Source organism: Ambystoma mexicanum, chromosome 12 (genome assembly GCF_040938575.1).
Source record: "Ambystoma mexicanum isolate Mex_15411 chromosome 12, UKY_AmexF1_1, whole genome shotgun sequence".
Taxonomy (NCBI): domain Eukaryota; kingdom Metazoa; phylum Chordata; class Amphibia; order Caudata; family Ambystomatidae; genus Ambystoma; species Ambystoma mexicanum.
Window position 1 is genome coordinate 440,197,182 of NC_090936.1, and position 17,694 is coordinate 440,214,875.

At 46.8% G+C, this 17,694-nt stretch overlaps 1 protein-coding gene across 5 annotated transcripts in view; it reads left to right on the plus strand.

Moving 5' to 3' along the window:
• ADIPOR2 (adiponectin receptor 2) overlaps nucleotides 1-17,694 on the plus strand; it is a 421,991-nt gene that overhangs the window by 374,451 nt on the left and 29,846 nt on the right. For all 5 annotated transcript variants that reach the window (XM_069628629.1, XM_069628627.1, XM_069628630.1 and 2 more), the window contains one exon: nucleotides 2,581-2,774. In XM_069628629.1, coding sequence (XP_069484730.1) covers nucleotides 2,581-2,774 — 194 coding nt within the window. The remainder of the gene's footprint in view (nucleotides 1-2,580; nucleotides 2,775-17,694) is intronic.

The following is a 17,694-nucleotide window of genomic DNA, read 5'->3' on the forward strand; positions in this document are numbered from 1 at the left end:
ACCTGTCTGTGAGCCACAGGGGGCGCTCGGGATGGTACCGGCAGTAGTAATAGTACTGTACAGGATGACCACTTCACATACTGCCTTGGAAGAATCGGTGGAGCCCTCATCCAAATCTTCCACTATTTTCCACAATTCCAATACTTCGTTTCTGTTTTTTAGTTTGTTTTCCTTATATTTAGCTGTTAAAAACATATACATGTGACTTAGTAGCTCTCTATTATTTGTGCCCTAGTACGGCCGTGGCCTAAACATCCCTCCCTTTGTTTCCGCACACCATTCCCTATGGTATACAACCGAAGACCTTTGCACATGTAATCCAACTGGGTTGTTGGCTCCATGAAAGCTACCCCCCCACTCAATTATTCATACAATTCTTACCAATGCCCTTATACTGCCCCAGCAATTCGTATCCCACCCCATACACCCTTATTATACCCTGCACTCACCCCTCTTCACCTACACACACAAAATTACACATGTCTTAATCCCTTCCTATGTCACACGTCAATCGGCCTTACTTCAGCCACTACTAATCACACCACAAAAAGATCATCAACAATAAAATCACTATACCCCCACTATATCGGTTGAGACGATCCTATGCCACTAAGGGCTTCTACCACAACTACTTTTTCATTCTCACACTCCCCCTATATATCGAACAGAGAGATCCCATACTCACTGAATACACTGAGCCTTAATCCATATCCTCTTTGCTTCCATTATACAGCACTGTCCTCTACCCTTTTACCTAAAGAAAGGATCCCGTTATTCCACAAACTAACATAAAAACTCAATACAAATATATACACACCACCACATGGTTTTCTACTCCACCAATCCAAGCTCTCCTTGCCACACATATATGCCCACTCTTTTACAACTCCCAACACTCATACTCTCCCCTCATACACCGCTTATTTTTCTTCTTAAGGGGGTGCTCTTAATCTGTGTGTTCACCCGAAGTCCTCCGTCACGGGGTCCCGTCAACAGCCTGCACAATCTGGGGACAGCGCCCTGCTCCAAAGAACAGACAGTAATTCGATAACATGGCTCCTGTAAAACTCTCAAAGGTTGTGTTCAAGGGGGACTGGTTGCTGCAGGTGGGCGTGGCCTCTGCGGATGTGCAGCCAGGAATCCTCCGTCTTTGCAGGGGTCACTGGGGTCACATCGGGGGTCACCAAGAATGTGGGCCAACTCCCAGCGATCAGGCCAAGAAAATACAACACGCTAGGGAAAAAAGGCTAGGTGCACCCTCTTTCCAGAAAGGCAAAGCTTTATTACTTTATTATTTGTATACAAAAGAATAAGACGACAGGGTATTACAAATCCACTGCTCGAATCACAACTAGGCCGCCAAACTAGAAGACCCACAAACAATCCTTCTCTTGTCGCACACACACCCTCTGGAACTCAATCAAAGTATCGTCTCTGAATGCCCCCACAATTATCCAATTTTGCAAATCTCTCCAAACGTGGCATTTTCAAGAGCACCTGACTGTGAACTAATCCCAATGGATGCACAGTGTGCAACTCATTGTAATGCGCCTCGGTTAAGATGCCAGCCCAAACACTCGATACCCAAACCTTGTACATCGCTCAGCTGCTATAGAGTTAGTTCAAGTTTCAAATGCGCTCACTCCATTTTTAATGTTCACATGGTATTCATTTTGAGCCTGAAAAAGCATTAGTTATACAAGCTCCAAGCATGTTTTTTGTTCACAAAATATAAGTTTTACATCTGAAATACATCAATTGAAAAAGCAAGGCCTGGGCAATGCAGGATGCCCAGGGATGATTCCAGACAGGACACCCCTTCCTTATGAGGTCCATACATTGGGCTAAGAAGAGAGAGTGAATATAAGCATCATCACATCTCAGGACCACCTCATTCTTCAGAGCCATTAAGAAGGATCCAGTACACAAATCCAAGCCACTTAGGAGCTTCATTCAAGTATTGCCCACTATAACAAGGGAGAATACCAGTTGTCACCAATGCCTTGGGAAAGACTGTGTCGAAACACGTGTTGGCTGAATTTATCCTTTAAGTGTACTTTATTAAAGTAAGAATTGTGTTCCAAGAAACAAAAGAATATCAAAGCTTTAATTATTTATCAAGGCGAACGCGACCAACTAGTACCAATTTGTCATAGCCACATTACAAATCTACCTGATGACATGCACAACCTCTGTAGTGTTTCAAGAACAGAAGATAAGAGTGATGACTATTGGAATTCTATGATTAATAAAGGTAGAAAGCCAAGATGTATGTAGAAAAGACACCTAATGCTGCATAGCAGGGTTTTAACACTCTGATTCCTGCCTGAAGGACATGGCAGAGTTCCAGCACAGCTATCTTACTTTTTTTTTTGTTGCATCAAAAGACCACTAACATTTTTATGTGTACATCTTTCCTATTTAGGTGGGTGTCTATTAAGGGTAAATCTGTACCGGCGCTAAAACTGTTATGCTAATGAACTTTTGTGTCTCCCTGTTAATGACATTTTTTTAATTTCTGTGGAACTTTGCTCAAGTAAATCCTTTAATGTGTCAATTTCCTTTGGGTGGCTTCACTAGGAGTTTTTATTGGACTGGGCCTCAGCGGCGTTATCCCTACTCTGCACTTTGCCATCGCTGAGGGTTTCTTGAAGGCTGAGACAATGGGTCAGGTTGGCTGGATGTTTCTCATGGGCAGTCTCTACATAACGGGGGCCTTAATTTATGCAGCCCGCATTCCTGAGAGGTTCTTCCCTGGAAAATGTGATATCTGGGTAAGTGTCTTTACACAAACCATATGCCAAACTCAAACCTCCTATAGATTGAACTCAACCACATGTTTTCATTTTCTTGCTATGCGTGTTCAGTGTCTGGTTTCCAACTGATGAATCATTTTGTGAGGCATTCCTTCTAAATTCCTTAATGTCATCATTACGGTGGTTAAATCATGTTTTTTAATCTGTTCTTAATACCTTAAAGTGCTTTCATTGCTGCTTATTTGGGTAAATATTTTGTGAGATTTCTGACCCAAATATGAAAACTGCTTTGACATGGAGGCTTTGGGTAACATTGAGTGTCATTTCTGACATGCCCATTGTCAAAGACCATAATTATTGAGGAAAACAAAATGCAACATTCGCACTCAATAACTAGATTTCTGGATTATGCAGCAAATGTAAATCTGTCAATGATATCACAAATACTGACACAGGTAAGTAACCTTTTCTTTTTGTGGCCTCCGTAGATGCTTTCCGAATGCATAATTACAAAGGGACAGCAGAAAAAGACCTGTAATCCCATTGAGGCTACCCACTCCTTAAATGCAAAATTTAGGATACCTTAAGGATGTGTCTGGAATCCAACTCTTAAAGCCCTTGGTAAGCAGAAAAATTGTTTGAAAATGGCTATGGGTCACAACTTTTACCCATGCCATAAAGGGGAAATCAACCTCCAAACACCTCCGCTCGCTCCCCCCTTGTCCACCAGACTCTCACCCAGTGCCTACCAATATTTGCAAGATGCTTGCCCGCAAGGCCTCACTGTATTACTCTCCTCTGTCTTTCCTACTTCTCCCTCTTCCTCTCACCCTTGCTTTTTGCAATATGCAAACATTTTGCAACGCAACCTAATTTCTCTTTCGTTACTTCAATTCCCACAATATTGCTAATGGAAATCACCAAAATCTAGAATTTCCCTTAAGGTACCGCCACCTTTGCTGCCTCTCATCAAATCTGTTTGCTCCCTATTCTCCCCCTGACCCAGAAAGAAAGGGGGTGAGGTTGGCCTAATGATCTTACCGTCCCAGACACTCGGGTCATTTTGGGGGGGTTGGGGCGTAGGTTCCTGACACTCACTCGAGTTGGGCCTTTCTGTCTGACAACTGAGTTGTCAACATTCTCCAGATGGTACAGGTGTTCCAGTCCCTTTCTCTGTCTTGGGTCTTATGACCTCATGTGCACATCTGTAGCCAGAGGTGGTTCCGCTGGCTGCCACGCTGTCAATGATCTCCATTAAGAGGCAACATGTCAGATCCTTTGCCGGTCTCTAATAATTTGTAATAGGGACCCCTGTGGTGGGCCATCAAAGAGAACTTGCTAATGGGTGGTGAGGTGCCTTTTGGTAATCTTGGCTACAGTCAGCAGTGGACCCTGATGTCTCTTTGAGGGGATGGGTTGCCCACCTGGACAATCTTACAGTGAGCAGCAGGTGATTCCTCTGTGGAGGTGTGAGAGACTATAAAACTGCTGGATCTGCACGCCATCAGCCTGGGGACTTGTGGCTTTTCTTTCCTACTTGTCTGATAGGTGTGTTTAGATTCTGATGGACAACACTATGGTCATGCATTAACCTCATCAAAGGTTGATCTGGGGTTGCTGTGTGTGTTCAGGGAGGAAATATGGCTGTGGCTCTAGGGTCTGGGGAAAGAAGTATCTCTTTCGGCAGCCTCTCTGCCCGGGAGTGTGAAGGTTGTTGCAGATGTCCTGTGCAGATGTTTGTTGGTCTCCCATGGTTGGGAACTATCCAGGCCCTGTATGAGATTGTTGCCTCTTGGGGACCTTTTGGGTGGACAACCCCCTCGCCCCCAACACCCGTATCAAACAGAAGTGTGAGTTGTTCTGGTCCAGGAAACATTATGCCACTGTGAAATCCGGGGGAGGTATTGATTGGAATTTCAATCTTTTTTGTGCCCCTCCTCTCCCCCCAGATTCCTGTCTTCCTGCTCGATATCTGAATATATCCATCTGTCAACCTTGTCACATACCAAGAGAGTGGATGTTCACATTTGTCCAGTAGGCAAGGTCTTCCACTCAAGCCTGAGCAGGGGCAGTGTCTTGGCCTTAATGCTTGACTGCTGAGAGGCTGGGATAGGAGTGGGATCTGTCTGGGGTTCTGGGTGTCATCCTTTAGTACAGGAGGCCAGCTACCAAGTTAACCTACGGCTGTGGATGCTGTAAGTTCTGTGGCTGGTGCTGTTGGGAAGGGCCTGGCTCCCTTGACTTGCCCGACCTCTTCTGTTCTTGATATTCTCTTTTTCTTGGCTCTTGAAATTGACACTGTTAATGGGTACTTGGCTCCTATTCTCTAAGTAGGCTCGTGAACTAGGCACATTTTATTTACCATCCCAAATGTTCAGAGGTTTTTGAGAGATTAACTAAACCGTTTCCACCTATGTTTTGAACCTTTTTCTCAAGTTGTTTTAACAGTGGCTTAGTTTGAGTGTTTCATTATACCTTTTGAGTATGCACGCCCTTAGACATTTTTCCTGGTTGCCATCACTTAGGCATGGCAGGTGAGTGAGCTCCATGCTCGTTTGGTCAAGCCTCCTTGCCTCATCTCGAAGGAATAGGTGCCTTGGTGGATGAGGCCAACATTTTAACACTGTCAGACTTTCACTGTCCCGTAAGGGTATGCAAGTAAGAGACCAACCCACAGTTGGAATGCCTTTGGCTATAGACCTTTATTGATGAGAAAATAAAACAGAAAACCCGGTCTGGACCTAGTTCCAAGAGGGATTTCCCTGCTTCAACTAATCTGTCAGGATGCCAGTCTGAAGCAAAGAGTTCACCGTCCTGTGTCGAAAAACTTCTTTCCAACCCTTACACTATAAACTCAAATAAGGAAAAGGGGTGGTCTTCATGGCTCAGAAGTATGGATTCCTTCTCTTGGATGATAGCTGATAGTTCATGTCTAGGTCATGCAAATGAAATGTTCTTTTCAAAGGATACAAATCAAAAAGGTTCCTTGGAGTGACGTTCCAGTAAGGCACAGAGACCAAAAAGTCTTGTATCTTCACAGTATTAGGGGGATGACTCCCTTCCCCTGACCTTTCTCCGTTTTCTCAGTTGTTTTCCCAGTGCCAGGACAAGTCTTTCTTTTCCCAATCTTTATCAGACTCTTCACGATGCCAAGAGAATGACTCCCTCTTCTTGGCCCCTTTCTCGATGTTCACAAACACCAGGGGTTATGTCTCCCTTCCCCTGGCTTTTCTTACAATGCTTTCTGTGTTCACAGTCCTGCGGTTCACTCACCTGCCAGGTACTGTGTCTATGACAGTGGTTTTGGAGGCAGTACGTTATTTGGTGTGTATCCCAATCCCTTCGTAGCTCTTCTTGATTCTCTTTAATTTTATTCGGTTCACTATTCGGCTAGGTATTCTTTTCTGTCGGGTCCCAGACCCCTTTGGTATTGGTTTCTTTCTGTCTGGTCCTTGACCTCTTTGGTTGCTTTCTCTCAGTTCCCAGATCCCTTTGGTATTGTTTTAGTTTCCCGCGCTCATGGTCTAGACAGCCTTGGTCTCCCAGTATACCAGGGAATACCACAAAAATGACTCTGGATGCCACTCCTTTTCGGATGTGGGTGCCAGACCCATGCCCCACTGCAGTGCTCTATGGTCCCTCGTGGTTCCCAGATAGCCTCCCGGTCTCCCAACCCTCCTCTGGTTGCTCACCAGTCTCCCACAGCTGCTTCTGGGTTTCTCAACCTGTTTGGATACTCCCTCCTACGTCCGAGGTCTGCGGCAGCTCTGCAGTAGTTTCTAGCTTTCGGGGGTCACGTCCCAGGCAGACCACGCGCTCCAGCTCTCTCGAGCAGCTGGCGCTTCATCCTCCTGCTTTGTGACATGGCCCGGCCACAGCTGAGCTCTCTGGAATATCTCTGCAGATGGGTAAGTGTCCCATTCTTAACTGCTTCGTTCAGCTCCTGGTCTTGGGCTCCGCAACTCCCATTTCTTTCAAGGAAGGACCTTTGTGTTTGAATTTCCCTCTTCTATTTTAGTTGTGTCTTGGCCATTAGGAAGTCTGTAAAGACTGGACAACTCAGTATGGTTTATAGAGGAGCTCTTTATGTTTCCGCGCGTCTTCCTTGTCTTAGTACTGTAGGACTCTGTGTGTCAGCTGGTCTCTTCCTCATCTCAGTACATAAGGGATATAGGTCCTTGGGGAGCCCACACTCTTCCACATCCCAGTACTTTCTCTACCCTATTGGTTTTAAGGAAACAGATAGGAACACTAGGGATGTTGTTGTAGTGGGTTGGTGACGAACGTCGATAAAGGTAGGTGGGTCATGGAGACACCGCCTTCTCCCCTCAGTCACATGTAATGAAAGGGACTTTCATGGCTTTGAATTTCACATGCAAGGCCCGTGTTGTACTCTTAATTTTCACTGTACACAGCATTTGGATGTGTGGCATTTGCAAGTGAAATTCTGCCTTTGGTCTATCCGTTAACAATGTGCCTTCCTCATTACCTTCTGCATTCTGGTTTCATGTTTCACAGTAAGTGTCAATAAGTGTGTGTAATAGTTGGTCCAATCCCATTTCCTTTTCTATTTATAAACAATTGATTCAGGATGAGTGTCCTCGTCCCTCTATTAAAGTCAGGGTACCAACCCATCCACTCAAATTCTGGACATTAAATTAATGTATTCTATTTCACTTTGCCGGTTCAATGAACCATCCATCTCACTTATCTTAGCGAGTAGTTGACACTGCGGGTAGGAATGAACTTTTATATGCATATCAACAGTTGTCCATTCAGGGAGACCAATCTCAGTTCCAAATGGAGATACTCCATCTGGGTAGAAGGGCTAAATTTTAACAGACGTTTCCAAAAGTAGCCCTATAGGCAGTCTAACCACGTATAGTCACCCATGCAAAGAGCCTCCAACCCATACAATACCACTGTGCAACAACACTGTTTATACAGGACAAGGTGTAACCAACAGTCTTAATAGAAAAAGCTCCCACTAAGGCAGTCAATCGATGGGCCTTTATGCCCTTTGCCTCTTTAATTCCCTTATAAACCCTATTGGCGCTCACCTCGAGCCCCAAATAAGGATAAGTGTTTACGTAATCAATGGTCCCCAGGCTGGTGGCGAAGCTAGCATGCTTAATACCTTTAAGTGAAATGATCATTACCTTGGTCTTCCCCAAATTGATTGTGAGGTCATTATCCTTTGCATACCCAGCTAGGGTTTCGAACATGGCACGCGAATGGTTAGCATATGATTAAACATGACCAAATCATCCACGTACAGCATACACGGGATAGGACAGTTGCAGACCCTCTGGAAACAACCAACTCCCGGCCTGAAGCATGTCGCAAAATCGGCCATGTACAAATTATACAAAAATGGGGTTAGCGGACACCCCTGTTTTACTCCCCTGTGTATCACCACCAATTGCGTCATAGTACCCTGATCGTCCACTCGAACTCCTGCTTGAGTGTTTAAATGCAAATCCCTGAGGCTATTCACCAACCACTCCGGGCACCCCCATTTTTCCATTTTGGCCCACAGTTTCCCTCGGTTTACACCATCAAAGGCCGCACGGAAGTCTACAAAAGTAATATACAGCGCAGTTTCCCCGTTTGCAGAAGCTTCACGAAACATCACATCTAAAATCCTCAGGTTATGTATCGTGTTAAACCCTGGCCTAAACCCAGTTTGGGTAAAAATCAATACCTGAGTGCTTGCCGTCCAATTCTGCAGAGCCTCAATTGTAAACATGGAGAACATTTTTCCTGTAACATCCAGGAGGGAAAGAAGTCTAAAATTATCGGGTAATTCCTGGTCTCCTTTCTTGTACACAGGCACCAATACCCAATGCTGCCACAAGGTAGGCATAGTTTGCTCACTGCACACTTCCTCAAACAGCATCTTAAGTACTGTAGCCCATCTGCCTGGGTTTTGCTTTAGCACCGCATTAGCCAAGCCATTAGGCAGTGGAGCTCTAGAGTCCTAGAGTCTCAGTATTAGTTTTTCAATGTCTTTTGTCTCAATATCCAAATGCCAGCCCTTTAGCAAATAGCCAGGCGAAGGGGCATCTACTACCAGATGTCCTCTTTCCTTTAGGTACTCTGTCCACCTATATTCTTGTATAGGATAGGATTTAACATCCTAGTACTAGAGTCAGCTCTAGCCTTTGCTAGTTCTGCCCATATTTTCTTGAAGTTACCCCCCCCCCCCCGGAGGACGGGAATCATATGTTACCAATGTGCATTCTGTAGGGAGTGTTTACAACCCCATAGCCAACATTTATAATCCCTTTTAATCTATGCCACCCTGAACGACCTCTCAATTTTGGAGGTCTCGATACAGTGTACCATCCTGAGTTTACACCGCTTAACGCGTTTTGTATCTCTTATGACAATATTAAATGTATTAGTTGGTTTATCGCAATTGGCGAGTAGGGCTCTGGCGCAGATGTCTGTTTTCTCTGCCACAGACCTTATCCATGCCTCTATATCAATAGAACCTAGCTGGGTCAGACGCTGAAAAGTCTCACTAGGCAGGACTGCAATGTACTTACCAACCCTGGGTATTTGTCTAGGGGCTCAATACATGTGGTTATCTCCATGGTTGGACGACATTCCTGCCCCTCCCTGGATCTTAGTATAGGGGGAATATAAACTAAGATCTAATTCCAATATATTGTGGTCGCTATTATAGTTGGTGATTACCTCAAGTTTCTCAACAGCCACAAGACACTGATTATTCCCGAAACAATAATCGATTGGCGACTGACAATTATTCCCAGTCCACATATACGTGCCTGGGATATCGTCCTTAGTCCGTCCATTTAACCTTACCAGATCCCACGATCTCAGAAACTTAATCCACCTCCTACCCTTTTCATTACATTTATCTTGTTGCATAGTACACAGTTGGACCACATTTTCACGAGGGAGCATAACACATTTCAAAAGTCATCACAGCTGCGGTACTGGAGACCATGCAGTCTGAAGCCTTCCTAGGGGTATTAGTGCAAAGCATTACAGGTAAAATGGTATCTCCTGAAGTTCCTCAAAAAGAGGGGTCTATATACTCACCACCACCATCATCTACACAAACACTGATTATTGTTGATGAAGAGAAAACTAGAAGCAGAAAGTGTCGAAAGACACAGACACAGATGGCGAACATTCATCGGTTTCTGTCAGATTCTGAAGAAACCTCCCTCTCTTCCTCCTCACCTGGGTCTTCAGTGGAGCTTTCTTCAGGATCTTTCTTCTTTTTCCGGTGGGTCTTAAGCGTATCTTTTCCCTTCTTGTCCTTCTTCTGGCGTAAGAAAGGTCTCTCTCCTCGGGATGCCACGCTGTCGGTAGGAAGAACCCCAACAGCGTGGTCTCCCCGGGAGCTAGCCCCAGCAACAGGGAAAAGCCTCCTGGCTGAAAAACCCTGTGAGTCCAGTCAAAGATGGAAGAGTAAATCCAGACTATTTGCTGTGATACAGTGGAAACTAGGAAGGATAGATGAGAAAGATTCCCTTTGAAAGAGCTGTGGCATGGCTACTTTCCAGAAGGACTGTGGCAGACTGTGCTGAAGGCAGAGATGCTCCATGGGGAAATAGAGGACACGGAAGACTGCTATGCTGGACAAGAGGCACCGGAGACAGAATGAATGTACAGAAGTAACAAAAAACAGAATCCCAGAGAGAGTTATGGGTAGCGAGAACAGGGGGTGAAGTTATCCTCCCGAGTGTCGGAAAAGAGCCGTACAGAGTGCAGAGAGAGAGAGTGAGGGTATAAAGGTTGAATAAGAAAGTCGCGGTGACAAGAGCAACGCATAGAAAAGAAAGGTTGCAGCTGCCAGGGCTCCACCGGAGAACGAAATAGGAAACAAAAGAAGGTTGCGGCAGCTGATACTCCGCAAAAAAATGGCAGGGCAGTATCTGTCAGAACTCTCAGGAACACGGGCAGAGTGCCGGGTGACAGACTAGGAGCAACTAGCGTTGGAGCACGGAGAATTCCAAGATGCAACGCACCAAGACGCCGAACCTGTGGCTAGCTAAGCCGGGATGCAGCCTTGTTGGAAATCAACTAGGATTTTCACAGAGAAACGACGGGAACGCGATGGCACGATTTAATGGTGCCTCCACCGATCCCATACTTTCCAGGGGGGCATAACCGTTTAGCCTTCAAAATTATCTTAGTATATAATAAAGCGCCAGATGTATGTTTGACCAAAGACGTCCTGCCCGCTTCACCTATTATCACCGCTAGAGGGAGTTGTTGCCTTACGCATACAATGAGACTTCAAGTTCATCTTCTAGGCAAACAAAATCTGTTTTTCAACAATGATAACATGTAATTAGCTGTAGAAAAGGCCCAAGATAGGGATACCACTTTAACAGCATACTTCAAGTTGCATACACTAAGAAAATATATATATTAAAAAAAACAGAAATTCATTTAATTAAACACTATTTCTCTAACACAATAAATAACTTTTTTTCCAATATACTTATGTAGTATGTAATAATTAATTGTAGTATTTCATGATATGTATTAAATATATCAATAATATTCGTCATGTACGTTTTCAACTTTAATTTACTTTGTTTTATGATCTAATGTCTACTTCGAATCATTCTGCATGTGAATTGTATTACACTGACATCACTCAGCATTATATATTGGAGTCCAAAACCCATAAGTGGAATCCAAGACAATTGGAGCAGATACAACAATTGCCGTATGTACTGTGTTGTACTTTCAACTGATTCTGTGAGATTGTATTTGTTGTTACTACTCCTCTACCTAAACGGAGCAAGATCCTTTACAAAAATGTTTTTCTATGAACATAAATTACATTAAAATACACCACTTAATATATTTACACTCTGAAATGTCTTCCTTTACGCACATTAGCCTGTGCACACTGGCTTTCCACTAGTCTCACAATATTTTGACAAAGGCCATGCAGGCTTTGGAGATTGTGCCAAATGACAAACCGGAAACTGTGGGCGTGTTCCGAAAACTATCTTCTCAGCAGACAAATTCCTTGTTACCTATGGAAATGTCAGTGCTGGAACAAGCATTAAATCATTGAGAAAAACCCCATTCAGATTTGCATCTTTTCAAAGCACTGGATGCCAAATACAAGGTTAAAAAAAAAGGAAGCCTTTGTATTAATGGGGAATGTACCAGCTCAGTCTTCAATGATGTCCTCTGCCCTAGGGTAAAAAAGTAAAGGGCCTGCACCATCCTCTTCAACTGTGTTGAACAAGAATGCCAAAGCCTGGGAGACACGAGGGGGAAAAAATCCTATGCCAATGCTTCCCTACATCTGAGATAGGTCAATGCGGCCACGGTACGGTCAGGTTTTAATATTCTAAATTGGGAAAATGTAGATTGTTTTGCAGAGTTTCTCCCATTAGATATACAACAGCTTTGAGTCATAAAAGACCTGACTGATACTTCAACAAGGGCTATGATAGGGACAGTTTGCATGCGTAGACATGCATATTTGTTGGCTACATCATTACACCTGGACATATAAGACAAAGTGATAGATTTACCATTTGACTGAAAACTTTCTTATCCGTCAACAGACAAAGTACTACAGAATTGCAAGGCAAGTGTGACTGCAGCAAAGTCTTTGACATCCATCTCAGTAAGACAAACATACCCTTAGAACTTTAGATCCTTCAATTCACATACAACAGCGGATCGTAAGGCAATCTTCGAGGGGATTGTGTCCACCAAAGTATTCCACATCTGACATTGATTACCACAGCTGTGCTGCTTTGGAGAACTTTTTCGGTGTAGGCATCCTGCGTCGATGACTTTGATACGCCCCTTCGAGGACCTCCTCCGATGGTCGACGTCACCGGATGTTATATGTAGGACGCACCCGTTTTTTCCGCGAACGCGTTCGCTTCGAAATCCTGGCGTGCCTTGGTTCTCTTTTGTTGAATTGGTTCTGCTATTGTTGTTACGAGAAAGATGTCTTCGTCTTCTGCTACCCCGAAGTCTGGCTTCAAAAAGTGTCAGGACTGCAGTTCCAAGAAGAGCCACCGCTCGCACGCCTTGGGGCTCGGACGGTCGGCGCGGTCATCGGGAACCGCCGAGGTCCCGATCGGACAAGGATGATCGCCACCGTGTCCGCTCCAGGTCCCGGTCCTCGACGCCATCGAGGCCGTTGGAGCCTGTGAGGCCTTCGAAGAAGGCATCAACGCCGTCTGCGCCATGTCCGTCAAGGCACTTGCTCGAGGCTCCGTCTCCGAGAAAGTCGTCGATGCTATGGGCACCGAGGCCGTCGAAGGACACGCTCGGGGCTCCGGCCTCAAAGCCGTTGCCGAAGTCGTCGGCGCCTCGGTCGACGTCGATGCCACTCCCATTGGCGCCCTCGATGCCTTTTGAGGAAAATTTGCCGGAGGTGCCAGGATAGCTGTGGAAGCTCTGGGAAAGGCACTCAGCAAGTCTGTGTGGCCTATATTTGACCCATTCTCTGTTTCTCCTCCCAGGGTGGACTTGCTCCAACCCTTGGAGTACATTTCAGAGGTAGAGGAAAGGTCTGATGAAGAGGGGGGGTTGTACCTCCTGAGGTTCCTGATGACCTGTTGTATGGTCATAGCCAATTGGAAGACCTTTGTCAATCTTTACATGAGGCAAGTGGTCTTGATACCTCCCGGAAGTTGGGTTTGGCAGGCCTGGCACACATGCTGACTCCTCATACAGGCGCCTCATGTCGAGTCGAGGGTGACTGAGTATCTGGGGTGGTCTGCTCCACCTGTGGATTTTCTGCAGGATGACCTGACGGATATCTTGGACCAAGGTCCACCCACTGACCTGTAGTTGCCATTTCATATGGCCTTACAAAGAAGGGTGGCGGCGGCTTGGACTGCTCCGGAGAGTCTCCTGGCAGTAAATAAGTTGTTGCCGAAAAAATACTGCCCAGCCAGTGGTGACCCCTGCTACTTGTCTACGCACTCTACTCCGGAGAGTTTGGTGGTGCAGGTGGCTACGACCCCAGCAAAGCAGGCTACGTACCCTACAATCCCTCCTGATAGGGATGACAAACGCTTTGATGGTTGGGCGAAAAGGTATTTTCTTCTGGGGGTATGGCTTTAAAGGCAGCCAACTCTGTTTCCCTTGCAACTCCCTTGCAAAGTTCAAGCACACTCTGTGGAATTGTGTGTTGTTGGCGGCTGAACATATTCCCGAAGGGGAGGAACGGCATGGTTTTTCTTGCTCTCGCTCAGGATGGCAAGGAGGCCATGTGTGAACCAGTTCAGTCGGGTATGGACGTGGCAGACTGTGTCAGCCGGTCCATGGCGGCGAGCACCGTGATGCGCAGATTTGCGTGGTTGCAGAAGTCGGGGTTTGCTCCTGATGTACAGTCCCGGCTTCTCAACATGCCCTTTGATGGTGTCCATCTTTTTGGCAGCAAGGCTGACGAGAGCCTTGAGAGGTTGCAGACCTCCAAAGCTGCATCGAAGTCCTTGAGCGCTGCAATGCGTCAACCTCCGCCTTTTCGGCCTAGAGGTGAGGCTCCTTTCGATACTACTCTTCCTTTGGTAGATTGAGGGGAGCTGCCAGTCAAAGGGGCCACCCTAGGAGTACCAGAGGTGGAAAGCAGGGTACTCGAGGTGCCAAAGCCACTCGGGCAGTTGCCTCCTTGCCCTCTGGCACTGCCGCAGCTGCTTCCTCTCAGTCATGAGGCCATGTCCCATGGTTCGCTGGTTGGGGCAAGGCTAGCGCTGCAACTTGTAGAATGGCGTGCCAATACTTCAGATGTGTGGGTTCTGGAGATCATAGCCCACGGCTACTGTCTTCCTTTCCGGCAGAGGCCTCACGACAATCCACCGGGGAAGCTCTCTTTGAAGCGTCCAGATCCGCTCCTTGCGCAGGAAATCCTATCCCCGCTAGAGAAAGGTGCCATAGAACTGGTACCTGTAGCGGAGAGGAACAAGGGATGGTATTCCCCATATTTTTTGATCCCAGAAAAAGACAGAGGATTGAGACACATCATGGACTTACGTGGTTTGAACAAGCTCCTCAGGAAGGACAAGTTCAACATGGTTACTCTTTCTCAAGTCCTCCAAGCCCTTCAACTTCAGGATTGGTTGGTGTCTCTCGACCTCAAGGATGCTTACTTTCATGTGCCAATTCATCCCAAGTAAAGGAAGTACCTGAGGTTCGCGGTTGGCGACTCGCATTTTCAGTTTCGGGTCCTGCCGTTCGGATTGACCTCCGCCCCGAGGGTCTTCACCAAGCTGATGGCGGTGGTGGCAGCGCATCTCAGGAAAGGGGGGATTCATGTGTGCCCCTGCCTGGACGATTGGTTGATCCGGGCGCGCTCTCCTGAGCAAGTCCTGGATCATCTGTACGTCACTTGCTGCTCCCTTCACAAGCTGGGCTTCTCCCTCAACTTAAAGAAGTCTCATGTGACACCTACCCAGCGGTTCCAGCACATCAGGGCTGTGCTAGACACATCACTGGGGCAGTGTTCGCCTCCCCAGGTGAGGGCTCACCACATTCTGCAGATGGTGGACAAATTTCAACGTGCCCAGAGTCTCCTGGCGTTCGAGACCTTGAGGTTGCTCGGCCTCATGGCATCCTGCATTTTACTGGTGCCAGAGGCCAGGCTGCGGATGGGATCTCTGCAGTGGACACTCAAGATGCAGTGGTCGCAGTTCTCCGGCAGGATGTCGGACCCTGTTCAGATTCCGCCCTCAGTCGCCCAGGACCTTCTGTGGTGGGCCGTCAAAGGAAATCTGTTCAAAGGGGCTCTGTTTTGGCAACCATGGCCAGAGGTGACGATCGTGACGGACGCATCCCTCACGGGTTGGGGAGCTCATGCCAACGAGGTGACAGCCAGCGGTCGTTGGTCTCCGTCGGAGTCCAGACTCCACATCAATCTGTTAGAGCTGAGGGCTGTCAGGCTAGCCCTGAAGGCTTTTCTGCCGTCTGTGCGGGGGAAGAATGTCCTGATTATGACAGACAATACAGTGGCCATGTACTACCTCAACAAAAAGGGGGGGCAGGGTCACTCCCACTTTGCAAAGAGGCGATGCAGCTCTGGTTCTGGGCCATCCAGCAGGAAATTTCGATCTTGCCATTTCATCTGGCCGGAGACGATAACGCAGCGGCGGACGCTCTGAGCAGGCAGAGCACGGTCTCTCACGAGTGGGAGCTAGCTCAGGAAGTTCTTTTGGAGATCTTTGCCCTTTGGGGAACCCCACAAGTGGATCAGGAAGTTCCTTTGGAGATCTTTGCCCTTTGGGGAACCCCACAAGTGGATCTCTTTGCCACCAGTGTCAACCGTAACTGCGACAGATTCTGCTCGCAGGAATTTCCTCCAAGAGGACCCTTAGAGGACGGGTTCGTAGTGGAGTGGTCCTTCCCACTGCTGTACACGTTCCCTTCATTCCCCGTCATTCCGCAGGTGTTGCGGAGGTTCGGTTCCCGGATGATCCTCATTGCTCCGGCATGGGCAGGAGAGCGTGGTACCCGGACCTTCTAGACATGTCCATCTGCCCTCCACGTCGTCTTCCTGAGACGATCTGCTCTCACGGGAGGGGGGTCGAGTTCTCCATCCAGGGGTCAAGTCTCTCAGCCTTCATGATTGGTATCTGAAAGGCTGAGATATAAGGATTGGGACCCCCCTGAAGACGTGATAGAGGTGTTGCTTTCGGCCAGAAGGCCCGCAACTAAATCCCTGTACCGTTGCCGTTGGAAGAAGTTTTGTGACTGGTGCAGGGTACAGAATGTGCATCCTTTCCAATGTTCCATTCCTTTGGTTTTATCTTTTTTGCTTTCTTTAGCCCACAAGGGCCTGCAAATAGGTACCATTAAGGGTTACCTGGCGGCTCTGTCCATATTTAAGCGCTCGTCTGAGGAATGTTCTTATTTTAAAATCCCTTTGATTTCTCAGTTCCTAAAAGGGATAACTCATGTGTTTCCACCGTTGCCTTTCCAGGTGCTGGGATGGGATTTGAATTTGGTTTTAAAGTTCCTAATGGGAGCTCTGTTTCAGCCCTTGCATCCTTGTCCATTGAGACTATTATCCTTTAAAACTGTATTGTTGTGGTTACTTCTGCCCGCAGAGTGAGTGAGTTGCAGGCACTTTCCACCAAACCACCCTTCACTGTGTTCCATAAGGACAGGGTTGTCCTTGGGGTACGGCCTTCCCTTCTTCCGAAGGTTGTGTCGGAATTCCATCTGAGCCAGAAGATAATTCTTCCGGCATTCTATCCGCCTCCACATCCTGGTAAGGAAGAGGAGAGGCTCCATAGGTTGGACCCAAGGAGAGCTTTGAGTTTCTATCTCTCAAGGATGTCGCGGGTCAGAGTGGACGATTTGTTACGCTGGAAGGCGTTTAGGTCAGGCTGTTTCCAAGCAGACCTTGTCTAGATGGATCATTTTGAGGATCTCTGAATGTTCTCGTTTGGCGGGAAAGGACCCTCCAGTAGGCCTACAGGCTCATTCTACTACGGGTATGGCTGCCTCCACGGCACTACAGAGGGGTATTCCGGTTCACAATATTTGCGAAGCAGCCACATGGGCCTCTGTCCATACTTTTGTGAAACATTCCCTGGACTCTATCCATGGGCAAGATTTGGCCTTTGGCAAGGGAGTCCTCTATTCTGCAATTTGATTGGGCATTCTAAAAAATTCTAAATTCTTTTCCCACCTCCTTACGTTGGTACTGCTTTGGGAGTCTGTCAAAGATGTGGAATACGTCGGAGGACACAATCACCTCGAAGAAAAAGTTACTTTCTTACCTGGTAACGTTATTTCGATGGGATGTTCCTCCGATTTATTCCACATCGTACCCGCCCCGCTACAGAATTTCTTATGTGATTGCAGCTTCCGTTTCCGCAAGGCTTTCTGTAGTAATACTGGCAGAAGATTGGTGCCACACATTCTGGGGGAAAGAACTACAACTTTGGCTATGGCCGTTCTGCGT